The sequence below is a fragment of the Bombus vosnesenskii genome, unplaced genomic scaffold, assembly GCF_011952255.1.
Source record: "Bombus vosnesenskii isolate JDL3184/JDL3185 unplaced genomic scaffold, Bvos_JDL3184-5_v1.1 scf7180000013314, whole genome shotgun sequence".
Lineage (NCBI taxonomy): Eukaryota > Metazoa > Arthropoda > Insecta > Hymenoptera > Apidae > Bombus > Bombus vosnesenskii.
The window spans coordinates 837343-851546 of record NW_022882960.1 but is presented as its reverse complement, the minus strand read 5'-3'; the positions used below and the strand labels follow the sequence as shown (position 1 = coordinate 851546).

Sequence of the window (14204 nt, the reverse complement as noted above, 5' to 3'; positions counted from 1 at the left end):
TACCTTTCTCCACCCTTTCATCGATTCTATACATTCCTTTCTTACTCCCAACAAAACGCGTCGTCTCCCGACAATCCTTTTCCCTTTCATTGCCCAAAGACAAATCCTATTCTCTGCCACAGACTCAAAGGATTCGGGTACCGGATCAAGCGAGGACGGAGAACGACCGGCCCATCGGATGGACTCTCTTGGCACTAGCGGTGGGTCCACCGGTGTCCAAGGTAGAACCGAGAGCGAATGGAGCGAGTCGCGAGCAGATAGCGGTCCAGATAGCCCGGAGTGCCTATACGATCAGAGAGAGCCTAGGCATCCATTACAGCTTCAGCATCCCGCGTATCTTGCGTCGTCTCATGGTCGACTGCTGCGCCATCCTTCCCCGGAAAGCACGCCGCCCAGTAGTCATCTTCCACCGACCACGACCGCGTCGTCTACGGGCAGTGGAGTCACCACGAAACCGAGGATCTGGTCTTTGGCCGACATGGCGAGCAAGGACGGTGAACAGCAGAGTCCTACACCGACCGCAATGACTGGTCTCTCGTCTCCTTATAGCGGAAGCGGCGGAGGTGGTGGTGGAGTCGCAGGTGGAGGTGGCGGTGGCGGAAAGCTGGTGAGCCCTCTGGCGAGTCGTTTGCCACCTCATCATCCTCTTCATCCAGCTATGCACTCGGGAACGCAGTTCGTTCGGCACCCGGATTTCTACCGAAACCTCTACGGTGCTTCTCACCTTGGATCCGGAGATATGGCCTTGTTGGAAACTTATTCGAGAACCTTGGGCGGTCTGAGTGGGGTGATGCCTCCTTCCACGGCTCCCAGTATACTGACGACCTCCGCGTCGGCTGTGTCAGCGAGTGGTAATGTTAAATCTTTCTCGATCAACGGGGCTAGCGGTGTCCCCGGTGGAGGCGGCGTGCTTCTGACCACCGCGACTTCAGGCTTGTCTCCCTCGTCGTCGTCAACGACGTCCTCCGGTGGGTCCGATCTGTCGCCCCATCCGAGCGGAAGCCTGCCGTCTACGCAGGAGCTCAAGTCACCGGGGCGAGTGTGATTCCCATGCGCGGGGACGATGGACTAATTACTATTAATCGAAGTTTCGAGGGACGGTTCGCCGCGCAGCCGTTCGCGCGTTGTGTGGTGTGTATGACAATAATAATCAGAGACTACATTCTTGTAATTAGTGTACAGTAACTGAACGAAGAACGTCGGAACGAGATACATGATATGTACTGCCCCTCAAGTCCCTGATCTCTCTCCACCGTTCCTAGTCTCTGTCTCTCTCACATTATCTTCTTCTCCTTTTGGATTCCTTTCGCTTCCCTCGGTCCTTTGGTATATCCTGCCCCTCTCTCCTTGATTCCTATTTTCTCTCGTCCTTCGTCGCGAATTTTTCTTCTGTCCGCAGCAAGAACGGGACAGCAGAGAAAGAAAGGTTGGAAATCGATCGATGAAAGATGAAAAAAAAGATGGAAAGATGGAATGGTGTAGGCTCGTTTAACTCTTCCGTAGAGCAGCAGCGCAGCTAATCGCGGTTTAAAAGGAAAATAAGACAAAAAAATACGAAGAAAAAAGATACACTATCCTAGGCGTGTCTACTATGCAGTAATATTATACATAAAGAATACTATATATATAAATACACGATAATAATTAATAATTATTTATGCGTTTGTAAATAGTAGAGAGGGCCCAGTAGAGAGCGTCCGGCCAGTGTATGTATTGTATGTAGAGTAGGTACGATATTATTATTATAATATTGGAGATCATAATTCATACTAACGACGAAGACGATTATTATTATTATTATGATTATTATTATTATGGATTATTATTATTGTTATCGCGATGTTTATTATAACATTATCGATTCACGTCAACTCGGTCGATCATGACGGGGTATAGATCGTTGATTACTGTGACAGATTACGGAGGAGCACAACCCGTGCGAGGAAAACCACGTTGAAAGCGTGCGTCTTGCGCCTGAGTTTCTCCGTACGTAAGTATTATTTATTTATTGCTCGAGAGCGCTTTAGCGCGACGACGAATCCTGGAGAAACCGTCGCAGATCGTGATAATAATAATCGACGACGCATCGTTCGCTACGCGTTTTTCTTTCTTTCTTTCTTCTTTCCCCTTTATTTTTTCTTCCATTCGTTTCCTATCTCCGACTTTTTTTGTTTCGGTCGATTTCGCAAGCGACGCTCTATCGTCGAACACGCCCGACTCCGCCCGTAATCTGACAGAACCTGGAACTTGTGTCGCGCTCCGATCTGTTCGCGACACAGGGTGGTGTGTGTGTCCAGCTTTTCCAGAAAGATAAAGGGAAAAATACGAATGTACTCGGAGATACTACGTCGGAGGTTCGTGGTGTTCTCGTTAAACGAGACGCGACAGCCGCAGGGCGCAGCGACTGTCAACATATCATGTCATGTCGAGAGTGAACGATCGCCATCACCTTTTAGTCATTCGTGTCCAAAATTTCACGCGAGCTCGTTGATGCCACATTGGCAGATGGCTTGCAGACTGTGTCCTTTCGCAATAAACGAATCATTATAAAAAAAAAAAAAAACAACACGTCTCAAAGCCTTCGTCATTCTTCCTCCCTATCTACCCATCCATCCCTTGTACCTTCGATCGATCATTCGATCCCCTATTGCTGTCTTGATCTGTGAGAAGAAACTACGAAGGATACTTCCAGGTATATCAGCGAAAGGTGAGCAGTTTTGCAGATACCGTTACATAATTTCTTGCCGATAATTCACTTTAAACTTACCAAAGCTGCATACAAAGGAAACGAAGAATTTATTCAACGTGTTCTCGCGTATACCACCAACGTTCAGCGAAACAGATCCTTCGTCCTAACGATCCGACTTACGGACGAGTAACGATGGAACGCGAACGATTATACCGGTGGCTGGCTAATCGTGGGCGAATGCATCGAGAGCAGAGAGACAATACGCGCCAGAAGGAGTCCTCCTCGTATCACGGAGAGGAGAGGACAGTCGGTCGGCGACGGCAGCATCGGCGGATGAATATGAAACGTCTTCTCGTTCTCGGAACCGGCCGTAAGATGTACTTATAAAAATGCAAAGCGACCGACTTCTGGGTGGTTGCGGGACAAGCTTGGTTATTAGTAAACATTTAAATCGACAATCGCTATAGGTATACGGGCAACAGCGGGGAATGCCGGCCTCGTTCCCTTCTTTTGCCCTCTCCCGTCGTTGGTTCCCTCTGTCACTGTCCTACGACCGTGCTCGATCCGTTCTTCCGTCGCGTTCTTCGGCGAGATCGAGCGAGAGAGCGATAGTGGAGAACGCAGGCCAGATCGAGCGTGGTGTAGGAAACAAGAAATCAAGTCGCGGGACCACCCGCCACGGCCTTGGAGGCACCGAGCCGCGGATCCCAAGGAGGTCCATCCCGTCTTCATGAATCAACTCGTTCCTGAATCGGCATAAACCTTCAAAGGGTTGTTGTGCTGGTCCTGCCTCCGTGCCCCGCTCGCTAGATCCCGCAGAGTTATGTGGACGTTCGTGTCCCTTTCCGTTCGACTCTCTCTCTCTCTGCTTGCTACGACACTCGCTCTTTCTTGGCCTTTGCCTTTTGCGTGCGTTGCTTACGAAAATTGGACGAGTATTCTCGTTCATGGTAAACAGGGCAGATAGTTGGAGTATTGGAACGAAATGGACGTCGCAAGCTTTTAAAGTATGGAAGAAGTTGCGCGATCGACAAGTATTATCGAACCTTGGTACGATTCGATTCCTTAATTATATTTCCTGCGATATTCTTTTTATCTTTTTCACGGAGAAACTGCGAGGAACGTGCTTTCCAGGGAATCTAACGAGTAATATTAATTTGTCGGTACGTGCGATTACATGGCGCGCATTGCTCGCTCTTCTTCGCTCGCGCTGTGGAGCGTCTAATTTTAGAATTACAAAAATGTATCTATTAAGGCGCGCTGTTAATGCGACGAACGGCATTTAAATTGCTCGGTAAACCCGTTTTATGTTACCATAAAGATACCGATGTGCAAAAATGCACGTGTGTACGTACGAGGGGGATAGAAGTCTAAGGCAACGTTTCCACGGGACAGAGGACCGAGTTACCAGATAAAGCCGACCCATTACCAATATATAGTAGCTCAGTTGTAAAATGATCGTGTCGTCGAGTACCAACCCGAGACAACACTATCTGCCGACCAACGGAGATGCTGTTTTTTAGTGGCATTACCCGACGAACAGACGATAATCGACCACTTATCTTACGTGTACGTCGTGGTCACTCTGGCGAACTCTCGGTGCGTGCGACGATTCTACAACCTGCGACCGACCGATCGCGTCTTACGGTTCTTCTGCAAAGTTCCTAAAGCAAGGTTTTTCGAGTTTAAGAGCGCGGGTTTATTCAATCAAATTTTCCCTTAACGCAACTATTCACAATGGTAATGTTTTCTGTAGTTTAACAAATTCTACGTAACATTGCCCTCGACAGGATCCATCGGAAATTTTTCGCTCGCTTTACTGTATAAAAGCAAATAGAACTTTATCTCAAATATATTGGATTTTAAAGATACGGGATATGCAGTGTTCCCCGCGATTTAACAGATTTCGTACGAGGTAATAGCAAGGAATACGATAACTTTCGTATTCGACCCGGAGCCAATAAAAATTAACAGCTGGTCGTTGGCTCCTCGCGAACAGCGCAGGGACCAGATCCTCCCGGGTCTCGAAGGATCGGGATCCGTAGGTCGCGAGGTCCTCGAACTCTCCTTCCTTAGAATCCTCGTAAGTCTTATCCGAGAACGCTGCAAATGGGCGCAGGTTGGCACCGGTTAACTGTGGACACCAGCTCGTGAGAGTTCGTGAAGGGGAAGGACGATAAACTATACTAAACTGCGCTCTCCGTGGCGATGCTTTATTGGCTTTTATCGAGTTTTAACGCAAGCACACCGGATTCCTTTATGGAAACGCCGTTAATTTTACGACGCGGGCATATTTAGCCCGCGGGCTTCTCGTAAAATCATACTTCGGTCGCGATAAAGTTAAAACATCGGCAGGCTTAAAGCAAAGTTCGCCTCGTAAATATGACGAAAGTGGGCAAAGGGGGTGGCAATAGTGGTGGTAGCTAACGGATATATATACGATACATATACAAGACTAGGCTTAGACGAGGGGAGCGGAGCGGAGGTTGGCAAGTCGACGCAAGGGGTTGGCTCTGCTTTCACGTCGTTGTAATTAACTTATGGTAATTAACGGAGTCGTAGGCGGGAAAAGATTTTTATTAGGCTTCCGCGACTTTGCAACTTTTTTTTTATTACGCCGGTTTAATTGAAGTCTTTACTCGGTGACGCTGCGAATCCCCCGGGACCCGCTTTCTCTTTGAACTTGGAGCGGTTTGGTGAAAGCGATTGCTTTTGCGATTTATTACGGGGAAAATTGGAAAGCAATCTTAGAACGAATGTCGTTGTGTCCAGTCGTATCTTCTTGTAATTAATCTTGTCCTTTTCAATTTTCTTCAATGTCTCGTGAATATTCCACGCGTAATTCTAACCATAGTTCTGCAAAATAATTTCAACTCGATGGAAGACCAATTCCTACAACTTTCCACCATTTGAACGATCTAAAAAGTTCAAAAGTGATCCACGTCCGAGTCAAGCTTCCGTCAACTGCAACACTGCGCGTCTCTCGTTTATTGAAACAACCCCGTTGTAACGAAGTTGAGCTGTTTTTGTAAAACACACGATCGTCCCTTTTCCCTGGTCGTATTCTCGCGCAACTGCGTGCCGTGTGTCGAAAGGTAGCGTGGCTGTGTAGGACGTGAATAATGAATGGCGACGTCGAAACAACTTGCTGGACCAGCGTTGAGGAGACGCGCATCAGGCTGCGAAGGGGGCGGGACGCTGCAGTTACGGCGTGAGTTCCGGGTGAAACGACATGAAAAATTAACGGGCCCGCGTTTTGACGTCGCGTCAAAGTTTCGTTGTACGAGTGATAGATCGTCCCCGCGACCGTGTAGATTACTCTCGAAGAGCATCGCGTCGAAGAACCAAGGGGCAAGGTGGAAAAGGGCACCGCGGCCGAAGCCAGATCGTGCGGAGACCATCGCAAGACGGTTTTGAATTTCTCCCTCTTAACGACCGCTGCGGCCAGGCAAATCCGAATTTTACGAGCCGCGCGTTCTTCGCTACCTGTCGCTTCTACGAATCTGGCCCGAACATTTTTTCGAAGATTCATCGTCGCTCAGGCTCGGCTGTAGACTTTGTGTCTAACGTCTACGCACGTTCTACGATCTGTAATTCATTCAGTGATCAATCCCAGTCGAAAATGAGAATATTATCGATCCTCGTCTTTCAAGATTCTCTTGCACAATGATCATCAACTCGTAAAGCTTTATTTGCTTCATTACAAAACTTGGTACTATCGTGCGTGCAAACTTATTGGTATTGGAAAATTGAAAAAATTCATCAATATAAAATATCAGATCGATTGTACAAAAGCCGCTATTCTCCGTCAAGAAGTGGTTATCTGGAAAATTTTCATCACGAATAGATGTATATCAGAGAATCGTACAGTTTACATAATGAAACGTTTATTTATTATCTTATCCTAGATTATCAAGCATGGAAGTGACGTAACAACATTACACAGGAATTGTTCCGTATTCGAGTATCGGAGATTAAGTTATCGCGATTGCACAATTGTTCGACGATACGAATTGCAAAGCCAGAGCCAGATACAAGATTTCTCGTCAGATGTGGAGGACGTTGAACGCAATATGAAATAAACAGGCCATAGGGAAACCTCCGAGAACAAGTTCGCGGATCTTTTCCTTCTTTTCTTCCTTTTCTTTTTTTTTTTTTTTTTCTCTTCTCCGTCTTCCTCGACATGAATGCTCGAGTAACAGCAGTTGAATCGGTAAAGAACACCGGGGACGTCCGCGACGATCATAATATATCGTCGACGTCTGGCTTCCCGATTTGTGGCCCCGATATCGAATGTTTGATGCGGCCGCTCCTCTTCGACGTAGGTCCCGGATGCTGCGCGGGGCTATCTATTGTTCCTGAATAAACCATCGTATGGCCGAATACCGACGGCAGGCAGTAACTCTTCGACTTCCTGCGCGATTACATGAAAAAGTCGCGTGTCTGTTCCCTTCCACCGCGTCTTTTCGTTCGCTCGCCACAGTTCCCAATGGAAACCGATCGACTTTTACTCGCGGGACCACATTTTGAGAACTTTCGGGAAACCGTTGCTTGCTTGCTTACAATCCTTGGAAACGATATACTTAGCAAATCTGAAGATGGATTTTCGTAACTTAGTAGAATTGTAATACAATTCAAATTTAGTTACACCGTCGTTAGACAACCACGGCATTTTGAGTATTTACGCGAGCATTAAGAGAGGTATTACAACGAATATTTATTCGTTTTCTAATACTTGGAGTTACCACACTTAGATAGAAATACTACGAATAGAAATTTGATGGCGTGAAACAGAGAGAAAAAAATCTGTCGATGAAAGTAGCTGTGAGAAAAAAGGCGAGCAAATTTCTCGGAAGCTGTAGAGGAGCGGCGACTAAAGACCGTGGTCTTGGTTCGTCGCGCAATAAACCGATTGCGAGGAGAAACTAAGTAATCCCCGGTAAGCGGGTCTCGACGTATATCCGGGCTAAGGATTCGCTGGAAGCTCGACGGGTAGAAAGAGCCACGGCGATATTTCATTCGGCGTACGATCCCGCGAATTTGGTCGCTCAAAGACTTCAAAGGAGTGCTCGCGAGTTGCCGGATGTCCGGCTGCTGGCGACACCGAGGCCGCTTCTCGTCGTCGAGCGATCGAGCCGGAGAGACAGAAGAGGAGTATCAACCGCAAGAAGAAGAAGACGACCGCGAAGACGAAGAAGAAGAGAAGCACGACGAAGTAGACAACGACGACGACGACGACGACGACGACGACGACGACGAAGAAGAAGAAGGAGAAAAGGACGAAAAAGAAGAAGCAGAAGGAAGCTTACCGTTCAGCGAGGTACTCGAATTCGTCCGGGGCTTGTCGGCTGGCAAGTACGACATAAGTCACCTACTAAATTAGTGGGTAAGGGGCGGTGCATAATTCACCGCGGGTTAATTGGCGAGCGTTTTCACGCCAGCCGCCAGTCTGTCAAAGCGGCTACAGTTTAGAGAGGAACGTGAGAGGACGGTCGGACTTCGCCTTGCCGCTGCTATAGAATCAATTTTTAAGCGGTTAACGGCCTGTCTCCGTACGGAATTCCGATGGAAACACGGCCGACGGTGAAAAGATGAATTAACGACCGACAGCGATAACTAGTTTACGTCATTGCGTAATCGTAATTGTCGAGATGATTATTCCGATGCCAGAAAGGAGAATCCATTTGTTACCTGGAGAACTCAATCGAAGTTGAAATAGGATTATTTCTGAACGATGGTATAATAGAAATTCGCGAATGTTCCATTCTTCGATAGAAACATCATTTTTATCTATTAGAAATCAACTACTCGCTGTATTTAATACGATAGTCAATTAAACGACGGGACGAGAGAAAATTTGTTTGCCAATTAAAATATCATCGATTAGAACAGATCGATTCTGTAGCGCAGCTTGCAACGAAGAACAAAAATCAACATACTGCAGGTTCTCTCCACGGATCTGTCTCGGGCTGCGTGCTCTCTTGCTTGTTTATAAATACTGCGTCTGGAGCACGCGGCCAGCCAGAGAAGGCACGGACCTCTCGGCAGGCTGGAAGATGGGAACAGCAGGAAAAAGAAGCTCTCCGCTGGCCGAGGATCGCGTCAGACGACGTCGAACGACGCGCGAGGATGCCGCGGCGCTTCATTAGGGACCGCGACGATATGACTTATTTAATCGTCCGGGATGAACGTTGATGCGTAGCTCTGTGTGGCTTCCTCGAATGCTTTCGGAATCAGAGTCGGGGGAACGCGATTTACGAGTCGTTCGCTACTGAATATATAGGGTGTTGCTAAGTTGTCAATATAAACCGAAATAGGGTAGCTTTATGAGGTTGGAAGTAGAAGAAATTTTCTTGTCTCAAGTGCGCAATAGTATAAATTATTTTTAAGAGCGACTCTTTTTACATTCTGACCTTGCAATTTGGTAGTATACCTTATTTCACACGCTTTCATTTACGAGTAATTTGCATCAACGAATATATATTTATGTCACGTTTAACGAGTTTCGCTAGATGAATTGGTTACACACGTTGGGTATAAAGTTCTAATTTTATTACACCAAGCATAGTATGTAAATGTTGAAAATTATTACGTGTTCCACGTTATTTCCAGCAGCTTAAGAGTTTACTGCTTTTTAGTCCCTATATATTATACAGGACGTTGCAGCGTGTAAAACGCTGCCTGGTGAAACGAGGCATTGGAACATTCGTCGGAGATGGTTTTGGATATGAAAGACATCAATCATTATAACGACTCTGCGCGACGGCTCCCTGTTTTGAGGCAAGCCTGACAACCGGGGGACTTTTAATCTCTTTCGAACTTTTATAAACTTCTTCGATCGACCTTCCTTCCATTACCGCGAGTCTCAAACTCTCCTGAATTTTCTGCCACCTCACTGTTCTCGTTAACGATTATTCCCGATTTGCATATCCAACGTGCGTCCAGCGTTAAGAATAAAAACTAATCTTCCGATGCTATCGTTCAAATGTTGAGACTCTACCGCAAAGTACACGCATCTTTCGATAAAATTTTGTACTGTCAGTTTTCCTGCAAATTCTCTCTACTGCAGCTCTACTGGAGCTCAACCGATACTCGATCGAAGCTCGATCGAAAGGAAAGTTAGCGCGGACACGCGCGTCCACTAATTACATCGACGACTGGTGTTTGCCTTCCAGGAAGACGATATAGTGGACGGATTGGCTCGCCTCCTCTGTCGTTCCTCCTTTGATTTATTTGCCGGCGTTCCCCGGTCGCGGTTCCCTTCGTCCCAGCGGGGCGACCGCGGATTCGGCCTACCGGATGAAAAACTGTATTTAATTAAACGACTCGGACCGAGCGACGACGGCGTCCGGCAAGAACACGAAAACTACGACGCGACGTGGAAGATGACTGGTGACTAGTCGGGGGATCGCGGGCAAAAACACGATAGCCGCGGCCCCGATGGATGACGAATCAATCCTCTGGACGTTCACGTCGATCGATCCAGGTTACCTTGGTCGCTTCGTGGATCAGTCAGCGGAGGATGGATCGCTTCGTGGGAGGGAAACGAACGTTTGTCCTGCGTAGAGTTTCTGCGGAATATGAACGGAGCGAAGAAATTGATTCGTCTTATAGGGCAAACGCGCAGATTAATTTTTAGTTTAGCTATTAAAGTTCCAAAGATTACAGCGCTACTTCGATGTAGTTTAAAGGTCAACAGACTGTTCTCATTTCGCGGTAATACAAATCTTTCAACGACTGTACGATCGACGAAATAAGAAAAAGAAGTATTCGTGCCCCCGAGCGTAACGTATGAGTAAGGATAACCTGGTTAATTGACGTACTCAAATGAGGTTCGACGTTCGTCCCAACGATCGTGTAGCCGATGTTGGAATCCGAACAAAGAAGCAGAAGACATGAGTTACAGCTCGAAAGCAATTCTAGCAGTCCAAGTACACGATCCATGGGACCGTTGGGTAGCAACAGACAAGGACTGGTGACATGTGGATGCCATCGACGAAGAACAGACGCGCATCGGTTGTCACGGAACGCATTCTTGCCGAGAGATCGAGGAGTTCAGGTCAAGTTACGGAATGTATCATTGTAACCTGCCTGAGAAGCTTTAAGATCCTGTCGAAAAGTAACATTAGCACCGAACTCTTCACCTCTGTCTCTTCCACTCGTCCATCTTGTTCTTTCTTCTTCTCACGCGATAAAATTATCTATCGAGATAATAAAATACTCTACCAAGCTTCAAATCTTCATCAAGAAACTTTCACGTTGTAGCTGAATAAAATCGATCACCTTCGTCCCTGAAACTTCAAAATTTAAAATTTAACCATTGAAAACGTTCAAAGTATCGTCAGATTTATTTCCATTGGTTTTCAATAGCAACTTTTCGATTCTCGAACGATCGTACGGATCGTGATAGAGTGTCATGAACCAAGAAATTCGCCGTAAGCGTTGCACGCGCTAGCGGCCCACGGTATACATAAGTCGGCAGTGGCACGTCATCCTGTGGTCACGTCTCAATCAGTGTCTGGCCAGAACGAAACGAGGGGGATACGGTTGGTGGCAAGAAGCTCCTCGAGGACTGGCTAAACGTGCCGAATGTTAATTACGCCAGCGGGGTTCCCGGTGTTCCGTAGGGGCCCAGGTGAAAAAGTTCTCGTTCGAATCTCGCCCAACCTCCCCGCTCCTCGATTATGGGACCGCGGATGGAGCAACGATACCGAGACGAAAGAAACGTTACCGTCCGCCTTCTGCCGGCGGCACGGCGTCCTCGCCTCGTGGATTAACATTCTGAAAGCAGCGGGATACCGTCGTCTAACGAGATAATTGACCGTAAAAAGCGCAATTAGAGAACCGATCGATGTCCGTCGTTGTCTAACTACTTGTTTTTCCCTTTTTCTCGATATTGTCAACGAGGTAATCGCCGATGCTAATTTCCTGACAATCCGGATTGCATCTGCCCTGCTGCGTTTCTTATTTGCCGCATTTTTATCGAAGAGAGTTCGTATATTTATATATTTTAAACGAAGACGTCGTTGGCTTGCAAGAGTTATCGAATGACGCTCGATTCCTGTAAAAAAAAAATGAGATATATTCGAGGTGAAAAACTTGCAAGTGCCGCATTAACGGCTCGCTGTTTAATTATTTTTGACTAAGCAATAAGAAATCCGCTGGTTCGAATAGCCGAGTCGGAACATTCTTCGAGAGGAAAAAGATGGAGCTCGGAATTTCAGACCTGCGATCCGATCGACCGATTTTTTCCCCTAGAATATTCAGAATTAGGCCATCGTGCCGTCACGTTTCATCTTCTCCTTCTTCCAAATCTATCTCGCTCGTCTAACAACGAATAGTGAACCATCTGTTAAACTTCCAGGCCTTCGAATATGCTGTACGCTTTATCTCTCCATAAAATTCAAAATCCATCTCAGTTAGCCGTTGCCTATCTCACCCTCTGTTCCCAGCTACCCCTTTCCAATCGCCCGATCCGTTCCTTTCCGACGATCGAACGTTACGACACGCATTCGACCTTTCATTTTCCGCTTTCCATCAGCATCCTTCAAACAATCCCGGTTGTCACGCGCGAGATCAACGTAGGCTGAGACGAGATCGCGGTTCGAATTCATCGCGAGATAATGGAGTCGGAGGTTGAACGCGGGATCTCGTTAAAGTGGCGAGAACGCCGCTTTGATCGTCCGCCGCGAGAATCGTAATTCAACGAGGAAGCTTTTATACCCTCCGAAAAGCCGGCTACATCCGGCGACGCTTGTTGTGACACATCCTCAACGCCACGTCGTAACATAATTAGTAATACACCGATGCCGGGGGTGACTATGTCACTGACTAACAGTCGTTCTATTAATGTTCGTTTTCCACGTGCGCCACCTCGTCCACGATATATATCAGTGCCGGCGTCGCGATTTACGGGTGGCAACGCGTTTTTTCCAACGCGCAGCGTGGCCGTCGATCTTTCCACCGCCCTCGCGAGCGCGTATAAATAAATGACGTTTGTTATGAGAGAATCGCCGCCGCGAGGAGAGAGGACGAGGCACGTTAGGTTTTAAACTCGCGAACCGTCAAAGTGGATTTATGATATTTTCCCACCGACCGGTGTCTTCCAACCGAGAAGGCGCTCGTTGCCTTTGATCTGCTGCGTTTCGCCACCCCTTCCTACCGCCAATGGCGACTGTTTTCAGCGTAACGTCGTCGTTACGCCCTTCGCGGCTGCCCCCTTTTTCCCTCCCCTTTCGTGACTTTGGCGGTCCGCTGAAATCGCGGATGCAATCGTACGAAGATGAATGGAGGGACATACTTGGAGAGAGTGGGTTAGGTTGATGGATTCTGAAGCATAGCTTCCTTCGTCTAGTCGTTGCATCGGTAAACTATCGGTGATTTATTAACGGCAGTCAGTCCTTTATCGAATCATTTGTTGAACTCTTCAAGGTATAATACTTTATTTATCTAAACGGAATTTGCGAAATAAAATATAATTTCGTAGAACTTAATTTCTTCTATCTAGGTGTATAATAAAAATTATAAGGAGTATTCTACTTTCTACATTTCATCTAATTTTTGCGTATTGCATGCATTTCGTGTAATTTTGCATCTTGCAAATTCGCACAAATACATACAAATCCGCGGTCTGTATCTTTTATTTCGTGTATGCGTGCATCAAAGGTTTCATTTATCCGCAAATAAACATACGATATAAACAAGTAAACTATTCTCGATATTCTCGATTTCCGTTCACATAGGAACTTTTCGTTACAAGTTTCTCTAAGATTCCTCGCTCGAATCTGTTCGTTTCTCGGAGACCGTGGCCAGGGAATCGAAAACAGGACGATCAGCATTGATCCGTAGATCATGACGGATCGTACAATGCGAGGTGAACGATGCACGCGTTAAAATGTATGAGCCACGCGAAATAGATCGGCTAAATAAATCAACATTGGCCGCGGCGGCCACGCGAGATGAATGGAAATGGAACGCAAACCGCACGCGGCCATTCGTCGCCGTGGACGATTTAATTCTTCGAGACTTCGGCGGAAGAGGTCATCGTGGCTCCAGTGTTCTTTATTCAGAAAGCAGAACTCGTTTCATTCGATTATACGTTCGTACTATTATCAATTTCGTAGCGTTGTCAATTTCGTGTTTCAAAGTTAGTAAAAGGAATATGTACGTTAAACAAAGCTGTCTCGCAATTGGAATAATTAGGCAGATACGATTCTAGACAATTTTGGAATTATGTATAACAACGATGAATTTAAACATTGTAATTTCTAAAGATAAAAGTATTTCGGTGAATAATAATATCGCGAGTGACATTTAACTTAAACTGCGTCGCATCCTCGTCGATGTGCAATTGTTGAATTTCTAAGTTCCCCTTTCGGATTAATTCGTTCGATCTCAGTAGGTAAACACTCGCAATACACAAATTATCTTTTCAATCATCTTCTCATCTGGTAATAATCTTTCACGAGCGAAAAGCCACGTTCGCATTCCTCTCGCTTAATGAACTTTGTATCAT

General features: G+C 46.5%; 1 protein-coding gene across 1 annotated transcript in view; it reads left to right on the top strand.

The window, feature by feature from the left end:
- Positions 1-2563, top strand: part of LOC117235075 (iroquois-class homeodomain protein IRX-6) — a 35320-nt gene extending 32757 nt beyond the window's left edge. Inside the window, exon 5 of the mRNA XM_033496755.1 lies at positions 123-2563. Within this exon, the coding sequence (XP_033352646.1) occupies positions 123-1045 (923 nt within the window). The 3' untranslated portion in view covers positions 1046-2563. The remainder of the gene's footprint in view (positions 1-122) is intronic.
- Positions 2564-14204: the final 11641 nt, after the last annotated feature.